The following is a 27,404-nucleotide window of genomic DNA, read 5'->3' as shown; positions in this document are numbered from 1 at the left end:
CCTCTATCACATACACAAGGTTTTTCTTTGATTTGACCTAGTGACCTAGTTTTTGACCCGAGATGACCAATTTTCGAACTTGGCCTAGATTTTATCAAGGTTATCATTCTGACCAATATTCATGAAGAATAATTGAAAAATACAGCCTCTATCGCATACACAAGGTTTTTCTTTGATTTGACCTAGTGACCTAGTTTTTGACCCGAGATGACCCATTTTCGAACTAGACCTAGATTTCATCAAGGCAATCATTCTGACCAATATTCATGAAGATCAATTGAAAAATGCAGCCTTTATCGCATAGACAAGGTTTTTCTTTGATTTGACCTAGTGACCTAGTTTTTGACCCGAGATGACCCATTTTCGAACTCGGCCTAGATTTCATCAAGGTTATCATTCTGACCAACATTCATGAAGATTAATTGAAAAATACAGCCTCTATCACATACACAAGGTTTTTCTTTGATTTGACCTAGTGACCTAGTTTTTGACCCGAGATGACCCATTTTCGAACTCAGCCTAGATTTCATCAAGGTTATCATTCTGAACAAAATTCATGAAGATTAATTGAAAAATACCGCCTCCATCGCATACACAAGCTAAATGTTGACAGACGACAGACGCCGGACATTGAGCGATCAGAAAAACTCACCTGAGCATTGCTCAGGTGAGCTAAAAAGCAAAACAGGGTTATGGAACCTACACAGTGCTTATCAGCTCATGACAGTGGACAAGTGTGTGAAGTTTCAATCCATTCCCATTAGTGGGTACTGAGATACCAGCTTACATATAAGAATTTAACCCAAAACTCCTAAGCTGAAAAAGGGGCATAATTTTGTAAAATGCGATGTTGAGTTATTGACCCTTTGCACTGCATGTCATATGTGAAGTTGAGTTATTGACACTTTGCACTGCATGTCATATCATGACAGTGAACAAGTGTGTGAAGTTTCAATCCTTTCCCATTAGTGGATACTGAGATACCAGCTTACATACAAAAACTTAACCAAAAATTTCTATGTTGGAAAAGGGGCATAATTTTGTAAAAAAGCAAAATAAACGAATGGGACCTGCTTTGTGCACGTCAGATCATGACAGTGAACAAGTGTGTGAAGTTTCAATCCATTCCAATTAGTGAGTACTGAGATACCAGCTAACATACAAAAACCTTAACCAAAAAATTCTAAGTCGAAAAAGGGGCATAATTTTGTAAAAAAGCAAAATAGAATTATGGAACCTGTGCAATGTAAGTCAGTTTATCACAGTGAATAAGTGTGTGACGTTTCAATCCATTCCCACAACTGGTTGCTGAGATACCAGCTTACATACAAAAACTTAACCAAATCAGGACGCGGACGCGGATGCGGACGCCGACACATGGGCGAGTCCAATAGCTCTACTATTCTATGAATAGTCGAACTAATGAAGAAAAGAAATTGTTGTGGGGAGGTAGGGGTGTGTGATCAGGGTGACTGGGTGGAGAAGCGAGGTGGGGGGGAGGGTACAACTTTGCATGTTGCTATATATTCATGAAAGGTTTAAGATTTAAAAGAAGAAAAAAATTGTTTTTAAATTGTTTGGATGGTGGGGGAGGGGGAGGGTGTGCGACCAGGGCGGTGGGGTGACCGGGTGTGGGAACACAATTTCACATGTCGATAATAAAATGTCCATGGAAAAAAATGAAGAAGTTTATGGTGATCTAAATTCAATTTAATTTTCACAGTTCTAGGTCAAATATGTCACAAGTTATGAAGCAGAAATTGCCATATTTAAAGTACCCTATATACATGTAGTAAACACCAGAAACTTCTAAGGGCCATAACTCTGGTGTTACTTGGGCAATCTGACTGAAACTTGACGGGCCCTTTTCCCTATACTGGTGAACATGTATATGACAGACAAACAGAAATTATTATGATGACGACAAAACTATAGCCCTCCGCTTCTGGCGGGGTATAATAACCACAGTGCACTCCAGTCCTCAGGTACGTGGACATTGTGATAAGGTACATATACTCAAAAACTTTCTAACTCCACACCTGGTTTTTAGCTCATCTGATTTTTGGAAAAAGAAAAACGATGAGTTATTGTCATCACTTGACCGGCGTCGGAGTCTTCATCGGCGTCGGCCTTGCCTGGTTAAGTTTTATGTTTAGGTCAGCTTTTCTCATAAACTATCAAAGCTACTGCTTTAAAACTTGCAACACTTGTTCACCATCATAAGCTGACTCTGTACAGCAAAAAACATAACTCCATTCTGCTTTTTGCAAGAATTATGGCCCCTTTTGGACTTAGAAAATATCAGATTTCTTGGTTAAGTTTTACGTTTAGGTCTGCTTTTCTCCTAAACTATTAAAGCTATTGCTTTGAAACTTGCAACACTTGTTCATCATCATTAGCTGACTCTGTAAAGCAAGAACCATAACTCCATCCTGCTTTTTGCAAGAATTATGGCCCCTTTTGGACTTAGAAAATATCAGATTTCTTGGTTAAGTTTTACATTTAGGTCAGCTTTTCTCCTAAACTATTAAAGCTATTGCTTTGAAACTTGCAACACTTGTTCATCATCATTAGCTGACTCTGTAAAGCAAGAACCATAACTCCATCCTGCTTTTTGCAAGAATTATGGCCCCATTTGGAGTTAGAATATATCAGATTTCTTGGTTACGTTTTGTGTTTAGGTCAGCTTTTCTCATAAACTATCAAAGCTATTGCTTTAAACTTGCAACACTTGTTCACCATCAATACCTGACTCTGTACCCATACTGCTTTTTGCATGGATTATGGCCCCTTTTGGACTTAGAAAATATCAGATTTCTTAGTTAAGTGTTATGTTTAGGTCAATTTTTCTCCTAAACTATTAAAGCTATTGCTTTGAAACTTGCAAACACTTGTTCACCATCATTAGCTGACTCTGTACTGCAATAAACATAACTCCATCCTGCTTTTTGCAAGAATTATGGCCCCTTTTGGACTTAGAAAATATCAAAATATCAGATTTCTTGGTTAAGTTTTGAGTTTAGGTCAACTTTTCTCTTTTATGGTCTAAGCTATTGCTTTAAAACTTGAAGCAGTTATTTGCCCTTAAAAGCTGATTCTGCGCAGCAAGTACCGTAACTCTACATTGCTTTTTGCAAGAATTATGGCCCCTTTTGGACTTAGATAATCATGGGTTACAGGGTAGGACAATATTTCCATTATACAGAAACAAAAAAATCAGATGAGCGTCTGCACCCGCAAGGCGGTGCTCTTGTTTGTTTTTATCTCTGCCAAAAATGAAAACTGGACACATTGTTTAATGACCAGTTCAGTTGTAAGTACCAGTAAAACATAAAAGTGATATCATCTGTATATATGACAGTTGCAATAAGGTAACCCAAAACTAACAAGAGTGCAAGAATGTCACAATATACGCCCGTCACAGCAAATTTCTTTACTCTAGCACCTGTATTTGCAAATGGAATTTTAATTTTGTGGTTGTTTAGTAATAACTAAGTGTTTTGTTTTCGAAGTCCACAAAAAAACTCCTTACCAGGTAGAGATACCTTAAAATACACCTAAAATTGGAAAGTAACATCTATGTTGTACCACAGAAAAGTGGTCTTGGTTTTTCCCTACGGTCAATTATAAAAAAGTTACAATATAAGTTATTTATAGTAACAACTAAGGGAAGTTAATCTTAAAAAAAAAAAAAAAAAAAAAAAAAAAAAAATTGTAAGTCCTCACAAAAATCTTTACCAGGTAGAGACTGGTCAAAATACACCTCAAAATTGGATGTAGCATGCATGTTGTACTACAGAAAAGTGGTCTCGATTTGTCCCTACGACTAGTAATGAAAAAGTTACAATATAAGCTATTTATAGTAACAACAAAGGGAAATAATTCTAAAGAAGGGAACTGCGCATGACACTTCGTCTCATGATGGTGTATAATTGTATCAAGTTACATCAAAATCCCTCCATGCATGAAGAAGAAATGCTTCGGACAAAGTCATTCTTGTATCTGACCTTTGGCCTCTAAGTGTGGCTTGACCTTAGACCTAGGGACCTGGTTCTTGCGCATGACACTACGTCTCGTGGTGGTATACATTTGTGCCAAGTTATATCAAAATCCCTCTATGCATGAAGAAGAAATGCTCCGGACAAGGTTTTCATTCTTGTATCCTTTGACCTCTAAGTGTGACCTTGACCTTAGACCTAGAGACCTGGTTCTTGCGCATGACACTCCGCCTCATGGTGGTGAACATTTGTGCCAAGTTATATCAAAATCCCTCTATGCATGAAGAAGAAATGCTCCGGACAAAGTTTTCATTCTTGTATCCTTTGACCTCTAAGTGTGACCTTGACCTTAGACCTAGGGACCTGGTTCTTGCGCATGACACTCCTTCTCATGATGATGAACAATTGTGCCAACTTTCATCAAAATCCCTCTATGCATGAAGAAGATATGCTCCGGACAAAGTCATTCTTGAATTTGACCTTTGACCTCTAAGTGTGACCTTGACCTTAGACCTAGGGACCTGGTTCTTGCGCATGACACTCCGTCTCATGATGGTGAACAACTGTGCCAAGTTTCATCAAAATCCCTTCATGCATGTAGAAGATATGCTCCGGACAAGGTCTGTGGACGCCGCCCGCCCGCCCGCCCGCCAGGGGCGTTCCCATAATACGTCCCGTTTTTCAAACGGGCGTATAAAAAGTCACAAAATGAATGCTTTGATATATGAATGGATGTTTTAATGTCTTGTTTTAAATATTGTCATGTATCCCAATTTTGGCCAAAATGACGTAGAAATTCCCTATTCCATGGTTACCAGTGTGCGTCAAATTCCCAAAATGATGAAAAAACCTGGTATGTTCTTTTTTAGCTAAAAAATTTCAGCCTCAGAGATGTTTATATGCTGTTACGGATCGAAACCTAACCAGAAATCGTGCCAGAAGTCTGTCACGCTATAATTTTATCAAATGAAATGCAATGGACTCGCATTTTACTTTAAACTATTTCTAACGCCATGACATTTATTAACTCCTTATAGTTAGCGCAGGGTTTTCCCTCGGGTTTTTTATTTGGGAGTCCATGGACTCCCATGGTTGCTAATTTAAGGGTCCCTAATAATTTTTGGGGGTGCACAAATTATTGATCTTGAAAATGGACATTATTACCAAAAAAAATTTATCCTAAAACCGAATGAACTTGTATCTTTTTAATTTAGATAGCAGCTGATTCAGTATTTCGGAATGGTATCTTTCAAAATGGCATGAGCTTCTCAATTCAGACTGATAACAAAAGGTGTGACAGTCCTTTTGTTATGATCAAATAGCCAGTAATTACTGGCAATTAAGTGTCAACTCGTGTCAGTTATGTTGTTCACAGTTTGATCTTAGTTAAAGATAATACTCGATCCTTAATTAGTATCATAATTTTTGTGATTTAGTAATATTTTTTCATCAAAATACTTTAAATTTATATGAAATTAATTTTGTTTAATAGAAAAATAAACCATTCGATCTTTTACGGAACGTAACGGCAATCTTAGATTTTAGCGGTGTCAGTTAGCGCGGAGAGTAGTTTCCCTTTACCAAACTGGCGAACATCGGTAACAAAACTTGTTTTGAAGTTGGAAAATCGTCTATACCTGTGTATAATGAGCACCCACGATTCGGGGATGGTCCCGGTGGTAAAAAACTGCGCATTTTACATGGGTATCTGCGCAAAGGAAGCTTCAGTGCAAAGGAGTTTCGTGACCGATTTTGCGGGTCCAGTGGACGCAGAGGCACAACAAAATGCGAGTCCAAAGCAGTCAAAGCGCGTCAGCGACGCAGAAAACCTGCGTCCGGGAAAACCCTGTTAGCGGAAGTTATGGCAATGAATTTATGACATCCGAGTGGGCAGCAAAATACGGCAGATAAAGTTTATTATATCTCGAACAGAAATCGTGATGAGAATACGGTACTGGTTTAAATCGATAGATAAATATGTACTCTTTCGACTGCAATAGGTGTCAAGTTGCATATTACGTGCACCGTAATAAGAAGTCGCCGAGAACACCGCACATTAAAATTTCGTACAAGCAGACTTTCGTACCTTTAGTTGATCTGGAGGCTACGGGGGTGTAATATTGCATTGTATGCGTTTTGTTGACCGATACAAGTGCCTGTGGGGGGCAGGTGTTCCACATCCAGAGTGTCCGTGAACACAATAACTACCGATACTTTAAGACTGATTGGGGAATTGGGTTTTATACACATACGGCAACATCTGACTTTTGGTAATCTTCGGGTGACATGAAAAATGGCAACTGTCAGGCAAAAAAGAAATTGCAGACAGCCTTTCGTCCACCAAACGCTTTAAAAATGCGCCTCCTGTATCCTACAATATATTCCGTCAACCCGTACATCAAAATACGTCCGGTATTTTTAGGTTTAGCGCCACTAACTCTAACTGTTCCTTATTTCCAAAGAAGTATAAAATACATTTATCTTTATAGCTCTTTGTTATTTCATATGAATGTTATTTCAACATTTTTTTTCTAGAATATCACATTTTCAGAGACTTATATTCCCATAAGGAAATACATTGCCACTAGAGAAAAAGAACAAGAAAAAGGGTTGATAACTTTTATATAAGAACGTTACTGGCTTCATTAAACACAACCCTGTTCGCTTCTTTCAACGGCTCTATTCAATACATAAATTCTTACACCACCATTTGTATCTAGCATGCGATAGGGGTATGCAGATTTTGACAGAATGCTACAAATATATACTGAACCGCAGTAGAATAAAAGAAGGAAGTGTCTAGCCGTCCGGTAACCGGACGCCTAGCCTGCAGTCTAGTCCTCCGGTTACCGGACGGCTAGCAAATCCTCGGGGGATTTTCTAGTCGTCCGGTAATTGATTTCTTAATGAATAATAATGATTTTATATAGTTTTCTTCTTTTATTCTACTGCGGTTCAGTATATATTTGTAGCATTCTGTCAAAATCTGCATACTCCTATCGCATGCTAGATACAAATGGTGGTGTAAGAATTTATGTCTTGAATAGAGCCGTTGAAAGAAGCGAACAGAGTTGTGTTTAATGAAGCCAGTAACTTTCTTATATAAAAGTTATCAACCCTTTTTCTTGTTCTTTTTCTCTAGTGGCAATGTATTTCCTTATGAGAATATAAGTCTCTGAAAATGTGATATTCTAGAAAATGTTGAAATAACATTCATATGAAATAACAAAGAGCTATAAAAATAAATGTATTTTATACTTCTTTGGAAATAAGGAACAGTTAGAGTTAGTGGCACTAAACCTAAAAATACCGGACGTATTTTGATGTACGGGTTGACGGAATATTGTGTAGGATACAGGAGGCGCATTTTTAAAGCGTATGGTGGACGAAAGGCTGTCTGCAATTTCTTTTTTGCCTGACAGTTGCCATTTTTTATGTCACCCGAAGATTACCAAAAGTCAGATGTTGCCGTATGTGTATAAAACCCAATTCCCCAATAAGTCTTAAAGTATCGGTAGTTATTGTGTTCACAGACACTCTGGATGTGGAACACCTGCCCCCCACAGGCACTTGTTTCGGTCAACAAAACGCATACAATGCAATATTACACCCCGTAGCCTCCAAATCAACTAAAGGTACGAAAGTCTGCTTGTACGAAATTTTAATGTGCGGTGTTCTCGGCGACTTCTTATTACGGTGCACGTAATATGCAACTTGACACCTATTGCAGTCGAAAGAGTATGCTGCTTTCTCCTTGATTCCAGGGTTTTTTCTAGCTAATTTGGGAACATAGCCTGTACCCCCAAAATTGGGAGTTTTGACGCGTAAATGTTCCAAATTAGGAAATATTTAGTCCCGTAGGATATAGTAAGGATGTGTTTAAGCACTTTCTTATACACTTGTTTCACATTGTACAACCTCTTTAACATACTTCCATTACATAATTGTCCATGATTTGTTCAATATTTGTGCAATTTTGATGATTTTTTTTCCAGAATTTAGTTTGGGAATTTTTGCACCCTTTTGGGAAAAATACATACTTTTTGGCAATGGGAATATAGCAGAATAACGGCTATAGAAACAGCCGAAAAAAAACCCTGGATTCGAGCCTCTTAAATCTTTTAGGGGTGTGCATATTTTTGTAAACCTGTTCAGTTAAACAATTTTTGTTTGTTGTTACAAAAATATTTTCATTTAACAATGGACACTAAGAATTACAATGTTATCATCTTTTATATGTACTTTTTTGCACGAGACTGAAGGAGGTCAAACTCCACATCATTTAAACACTTTCTCATAGACTCGAGCCCTTTGTTTTGTAGGTCAATAAGTGTTAATGTTTGCACAGTCTTTTCCATGAAGCAAATTTCTATCAAGATTGAATTCTTGTTCACTTGTTACAACAGTAGAATTATGCTCAGGATGCTTTTCATTTGAAATTCAGGCTCACAATATTACCCACTGTGTAATTTCCTTTTGAAATAAGCAACTTTTGATGCAAAATATTAAAACAGATATTTACTCAATTTTTCATGGCGTTAGAAATAGTTTAAAGTAAAATGCGAGTCCATTGCATTTCATTTGATAAAATTATAGCGTGACAGACTTCTGGCACGATTTCTGGTTAGGTTTCGATCCGTAACAGCATATAAACATCTCTGAGGCTGAAATTTTTTAGCTAAAAAAGAACATACCAGGTTTTTTCATCATTTTGGGAATTTGACGCACACTGGTAACCATGGAATAGGGAATTTCTACGTCATTTTGGCCAAAATTGGGATACATGACAATATTTAAAACAAGACATTAAAACATCCATTCATATATCAAAGCATTCATTTTGTGACTTTTTAGTTTTGGGTTACCTTATTGCAACTGTCATATATACAGATGATATCACTTTTATGTTTTACTGGTACTTACAACTGAACTGGTCATTAAACAATGTGTCCAGTTTTCATTTTTGGCAGAGATAAAAACAAACAAGAGCACCGCCTTGCGGGTGCAGACGCTCATCTGATTTTTTTGTTTCTGTATAATGGAAATATTATTATGATTATCTAAGTCCAAAAGGGGCCATAATTCTTGCAAAAAGCAATGTAGAGTTACGGTACTTGCTGCGCAGAATCAGCTTTTAAGGGCAAATAACTGCTTCAAGTTTTAAAGCAATAGCTTAGACCATAAAAGAGAAAAGTTGACCTAAACTCAAAACTTAACCAAGAAATCTGATATTTTGATATTTTCTAAGTCCAAAAGGGGCCATAATTCTTGCAAAAAGCAGGATGGAGTTATGGTTCTTGCTTTACAGAGTCAGCTAATGATGATGAACAAGTGTTGCAAGTTTCAAAGCAATAACTTTAATAGTTTAGGAGAAAAGCACACCTAAACGTAAAATTTAACCAAGAAATCTGATATTTTCTAAGTCCAAAAGGGGCCATAATTCTTGCAAAAAGCAGAATGGAGTTATGTTTTTTGCTGTACAGAGTCAGCTTATGATGGTGAACAAGTGTTGCAAGTTTTAAAGCAATAGCTTTGATAGTTTAGGAGAAAAGCTGACCTAAACATAAAACTTAACCAGGCAAGGCCGACGCCGATGAAGACTCCGACGCCGATCAAGTGATAACAATAACTCATTGTTTTTTCTTTTTCAAAAAATCAGATGAGCTAAAAACCAGGTGTGGAGTTAGAAAGTTTTTGAGTATATGTACCTTATCACAATGTCCACGTACCTGAGGACTGGAGTGCACTGTGGTTATTATACCCCGCCAGAGGCGGAGGGCTATAGTTTTGTCGTCATCATAATAATTTCTGTTTGTCTGTCATATACATGTTCACCAGTATAGGGAAAAGGGCCCGTCAAGTTTCAGTCAGATTGCCCAAGTAACACCAGAGTTATGGCCCTTAGAAGTTTCTGGTGTTTACTATATAGGGTACTTTAAATATGGCAATTTCTGCTTCATAACTTGTGACATATTTGACCTAGAACTATGAAAATTAAATTGAATTTAGATCACCATAAACTTCTTCATCTTTTTCCATGGACATTTTATTATCAACATGTGAAATTGTGTTCCCACACCCGGTCACCCCACCGCCCTGGTCGCACACCCTCCCCCTCCATCCAAACAATTTAAAAGCAATTTTTTTCTTCGTTTAAATCTTAAACCTTTCATGAATATATAGCAACATGCAAAGTTGTACCCTCCCCCCTTCACCTCGCTTCTCCACCCAGTCACCCTGATCACACACCCCTACCTCCCCACAACAATTTCTTTTCTTCATTAGCTCGACTATTTATAGAATAGTAGAGCTATTTGACTCGCCCATGTGTCGGCGTCCGCATCCGCGTCCGCGTCCTGATTTGGTTAAGTTTTTGTATGTAAGCTGGTATCTCAGCAACCACTTGTGGGAATGGATTGAAACGTCACACACTTATTCACTGTGATAAACTGACTTACATTGCACAGGTTCCATAACTCTATTTTGCTTTTTTACAAAATTATGCCCCTTTTTCGACTTAGAATTTTTTGGTTAAGGTTTTTGTATGTAAGCTGGTATCTCAGTAACCAGTTGTGGGAATGGATTGAAACGTCACACACTTATTCACTGTGATAAACTGACTTACATTGCACAGGTTCCATAACTCTATTTTGCTTTTTTACAAAATTATGCCCCTTTTTCGACTTAGAATTTTTTGGTTAAAGTTTTTGTATGTAAGCTGGTATCTCAGTACTCACTAACTGGAATGGATTGAAACTTCACACACTTGTTCACTGTCAGGATCTGACGTGCACAAAGCAGGTCCCATTCGTTTATTTTGCTTTTTTTACAAAATTATGCCCCTTTTTCAGCTTAGGAGTTTTGGGTTAAATTCTTATATGTAAGCTGGTATCTCAGTACCCACTAATGGGAATGGATTGAAACTTCACACACTTGTCCACTGTCATGAGCTGATAAGCACTGTGTAGGTTCCATAACCCTGTTTTGCTTTTTAGCTCACGTGAGTTTTTCTGATCGCTCAATGTCCGGCGTCTGTCGTCTGTCAACATTTAGCTTGTGTATGCGATGGAGGCTGTATTTTTCAATTAATCTTCATGAATTTTGGTCAGAATGATAACCTTGATGAAATCTAGGATGAGTTCGAAAATGGGTCATCTCGGGTCAAAAACTAGGTCACTAGGTCAAATCAAAGAAAAACCTTGTGTATGCGATAGAGGCTGTATTTTTCAATTTATCTTCATGAATTTTGGTCAGAATGATTACCTTGATAAAATCTAGGCCGAGTTTGAAAATGGGTCATCTCGGGTCAAAAACTAGGTCACTAGGACAAATAAAATAAAAGCGTTGTGTTTGCGATAGAGGCGGTATTTTTCAATTGATCTTCATGAATTTTAGTCAGAATGATTACCTTGGTAAAATCTAGGACGAGTTTGAAAATGGGTCATCTCGGGTCAAAAACTAGGTCACTAGGTCAAATCAAAGAAAAACCTTGTGTATGCAATAGAGGCTGTATTATTCAATTGATCTTCATGAATATTGGTCAGAATGATTACCTTGATGAAATTTAGACAAAGTTTGAAAATAGATCATCTGGGATCAAAAACTAGGTCACTAGGTCAAATCAAAGAAAAACCTTGTGTATGCAATAGAGGCTGTATTTTTCAACTGATCTTCATGAAATTTAGCCAGAATGATTACCTTGATAAAATCTAGGCCGACTTTGAAAATGGGTCATCTGGGATCAAAAACTAGGTCACATCGAAGAAAAAACTTGTGTATGCAATAGAGGATGTATTTTTCAATTGATCTTCATGACATTTGGTCAGAGTGATTGCCTTGATGAAATCTAGGTCGAGTTTGAATATGGGTTATCTGAGGTCAAAAACTAGGTCACTAGGTCCAATTAAAGAAAAATCAGGTGTATGCAATAGAGACTGTTTTTTTTCAATTGATTTTTATGAAATTTGGTCAGGATGATAGCCTTAATGAAATCTAGGTCGAATTTGAATATGGGTCGTCTGAGGTCAAAAACTAGGTCACTTGGTCAAATCAAACAAAAAACTTGTGTATGTGATAGAGGCTGTATTTTTCAATTGATCTTCATGAATTTTGGTCAGAATGATTGCCTTGATAAAATCTAGGTCGAGTTTGAACATGGGTCATCTAGGATCAAAAACTAGGTCATATCTAAGAAAATACTTGTTTTATTGCAAGAGACCAATTTTTTGGTCCAATCTTAATGACAATTGGTCAGAATATTTGATTCCATGAAATCACTAGGTCAAACATGTTTTACACTGTTATGGTGTGTTTCTTAGGTGAGCGACCTAGGGCCATCTTGGCCCTCTTGTTTACTAAATTATGCCCCTTTTCGACTTTCGTATTCATTCAATCGCCAAGGCTGTTGAATAGTCCAGCGTTGCTGTCCTCCAACAGCTCTTGTTAGCTCACCTGAGAAATGCTCAGGTGAGTTTTTCTGATCGCTCGATGTCCGGCGTCTGTTGTCTGTCTGTCTGTCTGTCGTCTGTCAACATTTAGCTTGTGTATGCGATAGAGGCTGTATTTTTCAACTGATCTTCATGAAATTTAGTCAGAATGATTACCTTGATAAAATCTAGGCCGAGTTCGAAAATGGATGATCTCAGGTCAAAAACTAGGTCACTAGGTCAGATCAAAGGAAAACCTTGTGTATGCGATAGAGGCTGTATTTTTCAATTGATCTTCATGAATATTGGTCAGAATGATAACCTTGATAAAATGTAGGCCGAGTTCGAAAATGGGTCATCTCTAGTCAAAAACGAGGTCACTAGGTCAAATCGAAGAAAAACCTTGTGTATGCAATAGAGGCTGTATTTTTCAATTAATCTTCATGAATGTTGGTCAGAATGATAACCTTGATGAAATCTAGGCCGAGTTCGAAAATGGGTCATCTCGGGTCAAAAACTAGGTCACTAGATCAAATCAAAGAAAAACCTTGTGTATGCGATAGAGGCTGTATTTTTCAATTGATCTTCATGAATATTGGTCAGAATGATTGCCTTGATGAAATCTAGGCCGAGTTCGAAAATGGGTCATCTCGGGACAAAAACTAGGTCACTAGGTCAAATCAAAGAAAAACCTTGTGTATGCTATAGAGGCTGTATTTTTCAATTGATCTTCATGACATTTGGTCAGAACGATTGCATTGATGAAATATAGGTCAAGTTTGAATATGGGTCATCTAGGGTCAAAAAGTAGGTCACTAGGTCAAATCCAAGAAAAACCTTGTGTATGCGATAGAGGCTATATTTTTCAATTGATCTTCCAGAAATTAAGTCAGAATGATTACCTTGATGAAGTCAAATCAAAGAAAACCCTTCTGTATGCGATAGAGGCTGTATTTTTCAATTAATCTTCATGAAATTTGGTCAGAATGATTGCCTTGATGTAATCTAGGTCAAGTTCAATTATGGATCATCTGGGTCAAAAAGTAGGTCACTAGGTTAAATCAAAGAAAAATCTTGTGTATGCGATAGAGGCTGTATTTTTCAACTGATCTTCGTGAAATTTTGTCAGAATGATAGCCTTGATGAAATCTAGGTCAAGTTCGAATATGGGTCATCTGGGTTTACAAACTAGGTCACTAAGTCAAATCAAGGAAAAACCGTGTGTATGCAGTAGGGAGTGCATTTTACACTGGATTTCATAAAATTTGGTCAGAATGGTTGGCTTGATGAAATCTAGGTCAAGTTCGAATATGGGTAGTCTGGGGTCAAAAACTAGGTCACTAGGTCAGATCAAAGAAAAACCTTGTGTATGCGATAGAGGCTGTATTTTTCAATTGATCTTCATGAATATTGGTCAGAATGATAACCTTGATAAAATGTAGGCCGAGTTCGAAAATGGGTCATCTCTGGTCAAAAACTAGGTCACTAGGTCAAATCGAAGAAAAACCTTGTGTATGCAACAGAGGCTGTATTTTTCAATTAATCTTCATGAATGTTGGTCAGAATGATAACCTTGATGAAATCTAGGCCGAGTTCGAAAATGGGTCATCTCGGGTCAAAAACTAGGTCACTAGATCAAATCAAAGAAAAACCTTGTGTATGCGATAGAGGCTGTATTTTTCAATTGATCTTCATGAATATTGGTCAGAATGATTGCCTTGATGAAATCTAGGCCGAGTTCGAAAATGGGTCATCTCGGGACAAAAACTAGGTCACTAGGTCAAATCAAAGAAAAACCTTGTGTATGCTATAGAGGCTGTATTTTTCAATTGATCTTCATGACATTTGGTCAGAACGATTGCATTGATGAAATATAGGTCAAGTTTGAATATGGGTCATCTAGGGTCAAAAAGTAGGTCACTAGGTCAAATCCAAGAAAAACCTTGTGTATGCGATAGAGGCTATATTTTTCAATTGATCTTCCAGAAATTAAGTCAGAATGATTACCTTGATGAAGTCAAATCAAAGAAAACCCTTCTGTATGCGATAGAGGCTGTATTTTTCAATTAATCTTCATGAAATTTGGTCAGAATGATTGCCTTGATGTAATCTAGGTCAAGTTCAATTATGGATCATCTGGGTCAAAAAGTAGGTCACTAGGTTAAATCAAAGAAAAATCTTGTGTATGCGATAGAGGCTGTATTTTTCAACTGATCTTCGTGAAATTTTGTCAGAATGATAGCCTTGATGAAATCTAGGTCAAGTTCGAATATGGGTCATCTGGGTTTACAAACTAGGTCACTAAGTCAAATCAAGGAAAAACCGTGTGTATGCAGTAGGGACTGCATTTTACACTGGATTTCATAAAATTTGGTCAGAATGGTTGGCTTGATGAAATCTAGGTCAAGTTCGAATATGGGTAGTCTGGGGTCAAAAACTAGGTCACTAGGTCAAATAAAAAAAAATACTCATTTATACTCAAGATTTTTTGCTCCAATTTTAATAATTGGTCAGAATATTTTTTTCCATGAAATCATTTGGTCAAACATGTTTACACTGTTATGTGTGGTGTGTTATAGTGTGTTTCTCAGGTGAGCAACCTAGGGTCATCTTGGCCCTCTTGTCTTAATTTTTCAAACCTTCCATGAATATTTATCAACATGTGAAGTTGAACCCCCTGCCCCTCCACCATCACTACCCACGTTCCAGATTTCTTACTTGATTGTGCTCTCTTAAGGACTTAGTTCTTTTAAGTTCAAATGTAATGAAATTATTTGCTTCTTAACTTTTTGCCAGATATATTTCTTTGCCATTCCTCAACACAAACCCATTTGGCGGGGGATACCAATTAATTGAATTTGCTTGTTTAATTAGATATGGTTTTAAATTCAGTCTTTCATACATTCCTTTATTTTGCTTGTTGTTTACAATTCAGGTTCTGACTGGGCAGACATCCAACAGACATCTATATGTATATATGGACCGCCAGAAAGCTTTGTACTGCATAACATTCAGCCATGTTCCATCTTATTGATTAGAGAAAGTTACACGAGTTCTATGTGACGTTTATACCTGGATATATAAGGTAAGTGATCTCTTCATGAGTATGAAACAGAATCTTGAGAGAGAATATTGGGAGACTTTCAGCTAAGGGCCAGTCTGGAAACAATTGCTTTAAATATTGTCTTCTTGTTGGTTTAAATGTTGATGAAAGATAATTGAGCCGCACCATGAGAAAACCAACATAGTGCATTTGCGACCAGCATGAATCCAGACCAGCCTGCGCTAATCAGGATCCATGCTGTTCGCTAACGGTTTCTCTAATTGCAATAGGCTTTGAAAGCGAACAGCATGGATCCTGACCAGGCTGGTCTGGATCCATGCTGGTCGTAAATTCACTATGGTGGTTTTCTCATGGTGTGGCTCATTTATGTAGTATTAGTTTGGAGATCTTTTCTAATTATTTTAGAAATATAGCTTTTGCACAAGTTGGAATATGAAGTGATTCAGCCACTTGTTTTTGTTTAATCATATTTTATTTCTTATGACAGCAGTGAGTATTTGAAAATTTTGCTCATTACACATTACAGAAATGTATGAAGGGGCCTCTGTAGTTGAGTGGTTAAGGTTGCCGACTTTGAGCCACTTGCATCTGACAGATATTGGTTCAGCCTTTACTTGGTACTATGAACTTTTAATATGAGGAAGCAATCCAACTGGCTTACAGAAGGTTGTTGGTTCTACCCAGGTGCCTGCCCTTGAGGAAATAATGAACGAAGGGGCATGTGGGGTCATCCTCCGCCATAAAAAGCTGGAAAGTCACAATACGACTTATAATTGTGTAGATATGTCATATACCCAACAACAGCAACAGCAAAAAATGTATAAATACTGTTCCTCTGAAAACTTAAAATTATGACAAATGAAGAAAAGATGAACAAGAGAATCAAATTATTAATAACATAATTTACATTCATATATAACAGCAATAATACATACACAAAACTTAGAATTAATAGTGGATCTTCACCAGCCAGGCTTGTTCAGTATAATTGATCTATTTATGGGCTACTTGAGCTTAAAATAGAAAAAAGAACACGTAAACAAGTCAACTTTTTATAATGAACTGCTTGATGAATATTCACCAGGCTTGGTCTGTAGCATCTTTGTATTGACCTGTCTTGAGTTTCTTCAAACTTGACTTATTTTAGGTGCAGCAAGAGCTTGAAATAGATTTTTTTTAAACCACTTCCCATGAACTGCTTGATATACTGTTACCAAACTTTATATGTAGCATTCTTATATGGACCTGGCTCAAATTTTATGCCCCAAAATATTGTGCATTGGGGGTAGGAGGTGTACTTAGATCTGTTGTCTGTCCAGATATCCTTATACATTAGTGTCAAGCATATCTCAAAAAGTGTTAGACCTAGAGACCTCAAACATTATAGGATTATTATTCAGTCTGTGAATTTGTGCACTAGGGATTTTGTTTGTGATTTCACACATTAAGACTAGAGTTGTGGCCCTGAGTAAACAAATGTGTATAAATAGCCAAAATGTTTGTGTCACAAATATCTCAAAAAGTATTTGACCTAGAGTTATGGACATTTGTAGGAGCGTTATTCAGCATTTGAAGTTTTGGGCCTGTGGTTTTGTTTGGGGTTTCACTGAGCAAGACCAGAGTTATGGCCTTTGACTTGGTCAAAAATTAGTCAAAAATTTGCATAAAGGGTTTTAAGGTTTTACTTTGAATCATGAACTTTGTAGGAATATTTTAAGTATGTGAAGTTGTCCACATGGGGCTTCGTTGGGGATTTCAAAATAATTTCACAGTAATGTTCCTTGGATGGCCCTCAACAAAGATGCTTCGAACCATGTTAAATTTTAGAAAAATGGCTGCCAGGACTGCCAGGGTCAGGGCTAATTTGCTCTATATGTCTTTAAAAATCTTCTCTGAAATTGCTGGCCTAATTTTTAAAATAATTTCTCACAAGTGTTCCTTGGGTGACCCTCTACAAAATTCTTTCTGGCCTTTTTATTTGTTTAAAAAAGTCATCTAATGTATGGGGCTAGTTTTCTATATATGGGTAAAAGAAAATGTTAGAAAATCTTTCACTCTACAACAGTTTGCCTGATTGAGTTATAGTGGAAACTTTTTCTTGTTAGAATCTGCAGAGATAAGCTGTGTGCTTATGCTTTCTCATAGTAAATTTTGATCTAATACATTAATGAGATACAAATAGAGGGTAACTGTTTTGATTATTTGTCAACACAATTTGTGGAAAGTATGACTGTTGTACTTTCCTGATTATTGCACATGAACAGGAAGGTAAAATATTTTCGATCTTTTAAAAATTATTTTTTTTATACAGTTACTAATACCAGGATAAATAACTTGAATAACATAAATATACTTAATAATTGAGTAATCGCAGAAATGAATGCTTTATTTAATATTTTATATAATGGCTGTTTGATTGTCAGACAGGACAGTCAGATTTCCTAAGTTCATGTGAGCTTAGCACAGCACATTCAAAAAAAAATTATATGAAGAACTTAGGAGATACAACAGAGCAGAAAAACATAATCTGGTGATGAATTTCTTCTGTTCTCGACTGTCTACTATGAATCTAAAACCTGTATAATATGACAAAAGATGAGTTTAAATAATTTTATTGTTATATTAAAATTATTAATGAAAATTGAAATGATATGTTGTGGAAACTAAAGTCAGAAAAACATTTGTTAGTGTTGATCCAACATCAGGATCTGACGTGGTATAGACATCAGATGTTTGTTGGGTTGATTGGCCTTCACCAGACTTGGTCTGTACCAAACCTCAAGTTTTTTCAAGTGGTTTTGTTTCACTACACTTTATGGCTGTTGGAGTTTCAAAACGGCTTTTTTTCATGATCTGCTTTATGAATTTTAGCCAAACTTGATCAGAAGTGCTTAAATGATTCTGCTTGATTTCCTCTTTCTTTTTAGCGTTCTAATCAGGATGAATGTTTCCTATACTAAACAGAATTGCCAGATTTAAAGACAGTGTCAGGTGAGCATCTTTTGGGCCATAACCTCCCTCTTGTCTATAAACAGGACAAGCTCCTAATTGACAATCACTGTACAATTTTCACAGTTTCATAGTTTGGCTTTTCATTATTATTATTCTTGCACTTTCTCAAGATGTACACATTCAATAAAAGAGCAAAATCTATCACACAAAATCCGGCCATCACAAGAAATACAAATCCATTCATGAATGAATAAGTATCGGCATAAATTTCATTTAATGAGAGTGAAGCAGATATACTACTGAGAACCTCAATTGTTGCAATGCCTGAAAACATTGCCCCTTGTTTGTCTGGTCCAGTCATTGTTGACATCATGCCCCTTATCATGGGTGTCATTAGAAAGCAGAACATCCCTACTACAGGAACCATATAGATCAGAAGATTTGTTTTTGCAAAAGCTTCTATCATAAATGATGCTGCATACGACACTGTGCTAAGCACTGCTATAGCTTCATTTGACAGGAATATTTGAAGCAGTCTTAAGGATCCAAGTCCGACTACTCCTAGTAAAGCATACCTTGTGGTTGTAAAAACTCCAATCTTGGATGGTCCCCAACAAAATGGCTGACCAAGGAAGTACAACGTCTCAATGCTACTTCTGTTAAGGCCTGCGATTTCAGCAAAGAAAAAAAGAACTGAGAAGTAGTAGATAGATGAGTCGTTTCCCTTTGACATCTTCACTGACATAGAACTGAACCATGTTCTTCAAGGTACCTAATAATCCCACTGGCGGTCGCCGTCTGCTCTTTTCCAAACTTTCTGGTAAAAGTAAAATTGTTATGAAAAATCCTAACGAACATATTGAAGAACTTATAACAGCTGTGTTAAAAAACCCGTATCCTAAAGTTTCAATGAAATATCCTGACAGCAGACTGGAAAATATTGCTGAAGCCATGAGAGTTGCTTCGATAATTACCACACCAAGAACACGATGATTGTCTTGGTGTGTTATGTCAGCTACATATGAGAACGACACAGCAAAAAGTGCATATGAACTACCCAGTAGACCGTCAAATGCATACATAGCCACAACGTACAATAAAGATGCATTGAAATGTATGACCACTGTTATTACACAGTATTTAGCACATGCTCCAAATGTAGAAAGTATGAATAGAAACTTGCGCCCATATGTGTCAGTATATCCTGTCAATTGTGTGTTTACACAGAACATAGGAATATGTTGTGCAATTGAATAATACAGCAGCCATATAGAAGTATCCTGTTGTACAGCTTTATAGTTGATGTACACTGGATCAGAATGGTTGGTATTATTGCAAGCTTCAAAATTATTCTTAATTGTCGTATTTGGGAATTTCTCATTTTGAATTTTATTCTGAGTCCACTCATTAATGATAAAATTGAAAATTCCTCCTCCAATAAAGGTGCAGAACATTGCAGGAAGAATAGTTATATATTTCCATTTTATTGAAACACTCCTGTCTTCTTTTGTCTGCTCTGTCTGTATTAAGGGATCTGTCTCAGCTGACATTTTGTGTCTCTGGTTGAAGACTGACCATGTATGTTTCTCTGGTTGAAAAAGATGTCACTTTGTGTCCTTGCTGAGATGAAGCCCACTGAAACAAATAAAGAGAGCTCAACAATACACAAGGACAGGTAATTCAAAAAAACAAAGAAAAATATCAAACAGGGAATGCCACGCACCAAAAACGTAGCCTCCTCAAAACGAAACCCCCAGCACGCAGACGCGTGCACCAAACACACACACACACACACACACACACACACACACACACACACAAAGCCAACACATAAGGACAAAACGAACAACACACACGCACACAAAGCCAACACATAAGACGATACGAACAAACAAAGGAACACAGTGGGGCACCGCCTTGGAACGGTCAGTGACCCTCAAAGACAACTGTCATGAAATATACATTTACCCTATTAAATTTCCAAACTGGACTGGTCCATCATCCATTTTGGGAAGTACCGTATATTATTCAAAGGGGTGTTCAATGAAAATTTTATTGAATGAATAGCAAACAGTGTAGACCATGATCAGCATGGACATGCCTGCACTGGTTGCAATGACAGAATCTCTCGGTGTCAGCAAGCTTAAGGTTAATACCCAGTACAAAAGCTGTTTCATAATAAAAAAAATTGGGTACTGATGTAGACTGAATATAGATTCCTCTCGTCAGTTTGACCAAGGCATATAAAGCCTACCCCTTCCTTTTTTTGTAGCTGACCGGAAGCAAAGGTTCAGGGTGAGGTTGATGTATCCATCCTCTGTCCCCCACAACTTGACTATTAGAGATATCAGTTTTTGGCAAAATCCTATTGATACTTGGGTGGAACATTTGTCTTTATGTAATCTAGGCCTTGATTAAAAGTAGGTCATTTGGTGTCAAAAACTAGGCCAAAAGGTGAAATGATAGGAAAACTGATAAATTTTGTTTTGGTTTTGTTTAAAAAACAAATTCTGTTACAGATAACTTGTTGATTGATATCACCTTGAAGATTTTTTTTCAGAAAGGTAAAACTGAGCATGGTGTACTTATCACATTGCTTATTAATTGCCATTTTCTTAATTTTAATAGGCTTATTTTTAACATTTAGACTCATTGGTATAAGTCAAAAATGTTGTTCCAAAAAGAAGAAAAAAAATCTTTCTGTTTTATTTTTTGAAGATGAAGTCTATCAAGACCAAAAAAGTTTAAAACTATAATATCTTGGGTAAAAACTAGGTCACTCATTCAAATTATAGCAAATCTCTGTTAACCTTTTCTACCTGATCTTCATATAACTTTGTGGGAATGTTGTTTTTTTTCAGTGAAATCTAGATAAAATACTGGATTATCTGAGGTCAGAAACAAGGTAAGACCATAGACCAACCTTGTTAACACTCCAGCAGTTTCATTTTCTTCCTAACAAATGAAACCTGGAAAGAACTTTTGTCTTAATGAAATTTGAAACTTGGTACTCTAGTTTCAAAAACTAGGTTACTAGGTCAGATTATAGAAAAGCCTGGTTAACTGTTTACCAGAAGCCACATTTTCCCCTTGATTTTCATTAAACTCTGTCCTAGTATTTGTTGCTATAAATTCCAGGTTAAATACAAAACTAGGACATGAGGTTAAAAACTAAGCCACTAGATCAGTTAATTGAACAGCCTTGTTTGTATATTAAAAGATCTTCATGAAATCATGTCAAAATGTTTGTCGTTATGAAATATAGGCCAAGGACAAAGCTTGGTCATATGTGATAAATATCTAGGTCACTTGGTCAAGTTCTTAGAAACATTTTGTTAATATGTTCTATCTGATTTACATAAAACATGGTCAGAATATTCTTTTGAATGTAATCTGGGTCAAATTGGATACTAAGTTGTGGGGGTAAAAGGAGCAATACAGGGCCTGAGTGCCTCTCTTGTTTCCATTGATGTTGATAACTTTGTGATCTTAATATTAAACCCTTAGGCTGCTAGCGGCAAGTGATTCTGCCTTGGTGACCAGTGCAGACCAAGATCAGCCTGCACATCGATGCAGTCTGATCATGGTCTGCACTGTTCGCCATTTTGGCAAACTACCCTTTTAACAGTTAATGGTACTGTCCAAATTGAAAGATGGACAAGTTCATTATAGAAATTTAGCAGGGTAAGGGTTAATGAAACAGAATTAAATCTGAGACTTTGTCTGCCATGTTGAGCAATGGAATAAAAAAGTGGAAAACCACAGGTCGCCCAACACGACATAATAGAAAATGTTGCAGGCTCGGTTTGATTGAGCCTGTTGGTGGACGGTAGTGGAAATGCAAGCTACTGTCCACGCCCTCTAGCCCTGGGTTGAGCAGAACTCAACATTTACACATGTTATAAGTACCAGAATATAATTTAGAAACATCCGCAGATGTGTTCATACAGCGGTGCACATGGAACCTTCAATGATGCACAATGTGCAATTCCATGAAAAGCGGCGTATGGTACCCAGACAAACAAATGGGTTTGCCCTAAACGAGAAAACAATGGGCAGAACTAAACAGACTGGAATTTAGAGAGGGGATCTGTGGTTATGGAAGTTTGTTCTGCATTTGATGTTGACTACTGTGTTTAAAGTCTACCTAAAAAAGGGTATAATTTTGTGTATATATTTATCTGATTCATGAATCTGTTTCCTTGTTTTTTTAGTGCTTGAGTCTGAATTGCATCTCATAATTTGACACATATTTGCGTGGAAGAAGTGCTTAGTTTTGTTTAAAGCGCTGTGCCTCCAGATATTTGCAAAGTTTTTGGAAATTAGTAAAATAATATCTTTTGTTACTATCAGTAATTCAAATGTAAAAACAAAGTTCTGTAAGTTATAGTCAGTATTAACTTATATGTACCTTACAGATCTTTCAAAAAAAAAAAAAAAAAAAAAAAAAAAAAAAACCTTTTGATGTTGACATAATTTATGATCCTTGATGATAATGTAGTACCAATTTTGAATTTTCTCTGTATCTTTATATTGCCTTTAATGATATCATTCTTTAATCGACTTTGAAATTGTGCTACATTTAAGTGAAATATGTACTTTTAGGAATAGTGTAATGTCCTGTTTTATTTTTGCATGTACTTTAAAAGTCAACAAAAATAATATTATATGACATTCTATAATATTTAAAGTACATTATATGCACCTTTAGTGTTTGGTAAGTTATACTGTTGAAGGATGAAGGATGTTCTTTTGTTGTAAGAATTTTTTATTTCATGATATTAGATTTTAAAAAAGAAGAGACTGAAATACTATTGAAAAAGGCGTTAAACCCAAAACAAACAAACAAATAAAAAAGAAGAAACTTCCCTTTAAGAATCCCCCTGCCATTCTAAATGAAAATCTTTACCTGCTCTGTATGTTTGAAAAGGAATGGCTTAACACTATAAATCCAGCAGTTGCAGCGTTGATCCTCTTATCAGGATAATCTTCATCATCTCTTGCAGCAACCATTGATACCCAGTTGCTCTGGTTAATTTGACTATTAAACTCACACAGTGTTGTACTGTAAATAATACTTCAATCACTGTATTATGTCACCACTGGTCAAGTTTGGTTTCACTAACAGGCTCTTCAATCATCATTTTCATAATGTGTGAAATATTTGACAACAGATTCACTGAAATTTTTGATTACTTACAAAGTTATAAAGTCCCTTGTATGTAACCTAACATAATTTACTAACAATTAGATATTTGTATATACATACACACCTATATATACAGTAAAACTTAGGTTATAGTGAACTCTTTGGGACCAGTAGAATGTGTTCATGTTATTTATACTTCACACCTTGCAGCTGGAAAGTTTGCTGAGATATGTAATACTGAAGGTGCATTTAGACTTGCATAATTATTTTAATTTTAGACGTCAGTGATATGTTTTGTAATTGCGCGCAATTGATATCAGTGATAAGCTGCACCAAACTGTATATACTTGTATTTAAAATGATATGTTATCCTATTGCCGCATGTTTGTAGTAAATATAGCAAATAAAATCCAATCTTTGTTGAAACACTCATTAACATTATGATACGATACTAAATTAAAAAATTCAGACAGATAATGGGGTTGCTATAACTGATGTTTGCCTGTATCTTTTTGAAAGTAAGTTATCAAACTGCTCACATGTTTTAAGATTGTGACCTTCATATTGTAGATAAACATGGTATTTCCTTGTTTTATCAGGTGTAAATACTGCACAGCGAAATTGATCATCCAACCAAACTATCATAATTGATTAAGCTTTGAAGTATGTTTTATATAATAAACTGCAGTACATATATGTAGGGTTTAAATCTTAATGTAATTTTCAGATTTATTTCAAAGATTTTGAAATTTAGAACATCAGATTGGTTTAATAACCCCCCCACCCCCAAATCTTTGTTTGAGTCACAGATGCTGTCAAATAGCTATGTATAAATGTTAATCATAATATTATTAAAAGATACATGTACATTCATATTCCAGGTCACCAGGTCCAAGGTCAGATCACATTTTGAAGTCAGCTTGTTTTATCTTGTTCTCAATATGTTTTAACCATTATCATGCTCGACACGATTGATTCTGCCTTTGCGACCAGTGTAGATCATGATCAACCTGCACATCCATGCAGTCGGATCAAGATCTGCACTGTTCGCTATTCAATCAGTATCTTTTTGGTAAGCACGCCTTTTAACAGTGGTACCGTCCAAATTGAAAGATGGACAATTTCATAATAGAAATTTAGCAGGGTAAGGGTTAAATCACTGGAAAGGTTTTCATAACACAAGCCTCAGTTGCATTTTCCTCATTTTTGCTTTATCAAAGCCATGCCAGGTAATTTCCAGAATCATGAGCTATCTATGTATGAAAATGGTACTGTTGTGGTTCCAAGTTGAAACATTGACACGGGTTAGCAGATCTTATGTGTATACTTTCTTAAGGGGAAGCTTGTAGTTGCCGCTTTGTCAGTCTGTCAGAATACCCGCCTGTGTGTCTGTTCATCCCACAATTTTTGTTCAGAGTACTTCTCAGCAACCATTGGCTGGAATTCAGTGAAAGTTCATAGGAAGATTCATTTTCAAGAGGAGATGGGCATTATGCCTTCATGTTCTGATCCGATGATTTTTCACAGATTATATTTTTATGCCCCCAGCATCTACTGATTCGGGAGGCATGTAGTGATTGTCCTGTCCGTCCGTTCGTTCGTTCGTTCGTCCGTCCGTCCGTACGAGGTTAACCAAATGGGACCGTTTCGTCTAGCATCAATACCCCTTACTAGAATGACTTGATACTAATGCAGATGTAACCTGTGACCATTCCTTATCTTCAGACATCACCTGACCTCAGTTTGACCTTGACCTTGACCTCATTTTGGACTTAGGGTGCTTTATATGGGCCATCTCTTGTTTAACCAAATGGGACCGTTTCGTCTAGCATCAGTACCCCTTACTAGAATGACTTAATACTAATGCAGATGTAACATGTGACCATTCCTCATCTTCAAACATCACCTGACCTCAGTTTGACCTTGACCTCGTTTTGGACTTAGGTGCAAAATCTATCGACAAGGCTGCCACTGAGGGCATCAAGCGTTTATTGAACGCAGCTTCTTGTTTTAACATGGGTATTCTATAGCACCATTTCTTCTCCCTAGTGTTCATTAGCAGCCATTTGCTGGAATTCAGCAAAACTTTATAGGAAGCTTCATGGCAAATAGGAGATGTGCAAATTGTCTTCATGCTCCAGTCGGATGAATTGTCACTGATTTATTGTCCTTTGAGTATTCAACATTAGTAAACTATAACGCCATATCCTGAGATTTCTATGTAACTTCTGGCTGGAATTCAACAAAACTTCATAGGAAGCTTCGATTTCAAAAGGAGATGCGCACATTATCTTTAGTTCTGGTCTGATTATTTCCACTGTGTTAATGCCCTTTGATTATCTATTATAGTAAACTATGGTACCATCTCAGGAGTATTCCTCAGCAGCCCCTGACTGATTTTGTGGGAAAGAGTTGTAAATTTCTTGTGCATGCATTTTCTCAACAACTACTTGCTGGAGCTGTAAGAAGCTTCACTACTAAAATGAGGTATGTGCCCAGTCGATGAATTCCGCTTTTATTCTTAATATAATTCTTTTAACAATCATACTTCAGGGAGCATCCACCAGTTTGCCAATATTTTGTTGTTTTCAAATATCACTGCAAATGAAAAGCCATAGAGTGCATTTAAATGCATGGTTGAACAAAGTGCTCAAGGCTAGCTGTTGTTGTAGCCCTCTGTCCACAGTCACTGCTAGCAGTCTAGAAGTAAAAAGTTTGACTCTGTCATCCATGAAACTTGATCTGAATGTGAAACTTGATTTGAATGTCTGTATTGATAAATGCTAGGTCTGGTTTCAAACTCGGTGGTCTTGGGTCAAAAACTAGTTCACTTGGTCAAATCAGAGAAAAACCTTGTTAACACTCTAGAGGCCATGTTTTCTCCCTGATCATTGTCTTGATTTGAATGTTTGTCTTGATGAAGGCTAGGCCAGATTTAAAGCCCTGCGCCCGTCCCACCTTTTAACCTTGAATTGTCACTGAAAAAGCATGACAATCCTGAATATGAACAGTGGCGCCTGTCAAAATACAGTCTATTTTATATAAAATTCTATATGAAATATCTGTGGTTTTGCGTGCTAAAGTGTGGCACGTGGCCGTTAACTGTTACCTATTGTAATAATGGGTTGCATACACACAAAAGAATTTGAATAGCTGCGGAGCAGGGCTTTAAATCTGGGTGGTCTGGGGTCAAAAAATAGGTCTTTTGGCCAAATAATAGAAAAACCTTGTTAACATTCTGGAGGCAGGCATAGTTTATATTTGGTTGACATGAAAGGGAGTCAAGAGTGTTTATTTTATGTAGTCTGTGAGTACGCCATGTTTGTAACTATGTCATCTGGCGTCCTAAACTAGGTCAAAGAAAGCCTTGTAAACACTTTTGAAGCCATATTTTCTACCTTTTCTATATGAAACCTTATCAGAATGTTCATGTTATAAAACAAGGCCAAGTTCAAAGTTGGTTGTCCAGGTTACCAAACTAAGTTACTAGTAATAATCATAGAAAAATCTTTTTACAACTTAAAGAGGCAACATTTTTTACTTGATCAATGTGAAATCTGGTCAGACTGTCTGTATAAAATCTAAGTGAAGTTCCAAACTGTATCATTTTTGGTCTAAAATAGGTCACTAGGTCAAATTTAAGATGGAGAGTTTTTGTCTGATGTCAGTAGCATAGACAATTTTCTTCTTAAGACATTTCACTCAAGACACAACACATTCTCTGTATTTAGTTCTCAGAATATTTGGTTGTGGTATTCATGTTGAAAGTACAATAAAAACTTGACTCTGTCGGCGTTTCCTGGCAGTGACAGTTG

At 36.6% G+C, this 27,404-nt stretch overlaps 2 protein-coding genes across 5 annotated transcripts in view; both read right to left on the bottom strand.

The window, feature by feature from the left end:
- The window catches only part of LOC123547611 (uncharacterized), a 107,348-nt gene that overhangs the window by 66,994 nt on the left and 12,950 nt on the right, over positions 1-27,404 (bottom strand). For 2 of the 4 annotated variants that reach the window (XM_045334861.2, XM_053551902.1), the window contains exon 1: positions 6,085-6,351. The exons of 1 other annotated variant lie outside the window; for it this stretch is intronic. The gene's annotated coding sequence lies outside the window, so the exon portion shown is untranslated. Of the gene's footprint in view, positions 1-6,084; positions 6,366-27,404 lie in introns of those variants that run through there. One more of the 4 variants, XM_053551900.1, reaches the window with a different exon arrangement.
- LOC123546335 (solute carrier family 46 member 3-like) lies at positions 18,030-23,666 on the bottom strand. The gene is made up of 2 exons (XM_053551904.1): positions 23,350-23,666; positions 18,030-20,075 (listed from the first exon to the last, which is right to left on the bottom strand). Exon 2 carries the CDS (start codon positions 19,183-19,185, stop codon positions 18,544-18,546), a length of 642 nt encoding a protein of 213 aa, XP_053407879.1. The 5' UTR covers positions 19,186-20,075; positions 23,350-23,666; the 3' UTR covers positions 18,030-18,543.

This window comes from Mercenaria mercenaria, chromosome 9 (assembly GCF_021730395.1).
Source record: "Mercenaria mercenaria strain notata chromosome 9, MADL_Memer_1, whole genome shotgun sequence".
Classification (NCBI taxonomy): domain Eukaryota; kingdom Metazoa; phylum Mollusca; class Bivalvia; order Venerida; family Veneridae; genus Mercenaria; species Mercenaria mercenaria.
Note: the sequence above shows the minus strand (reverse complement) of the source record. Positions and strands in the feature narration are given on the sequence as shown.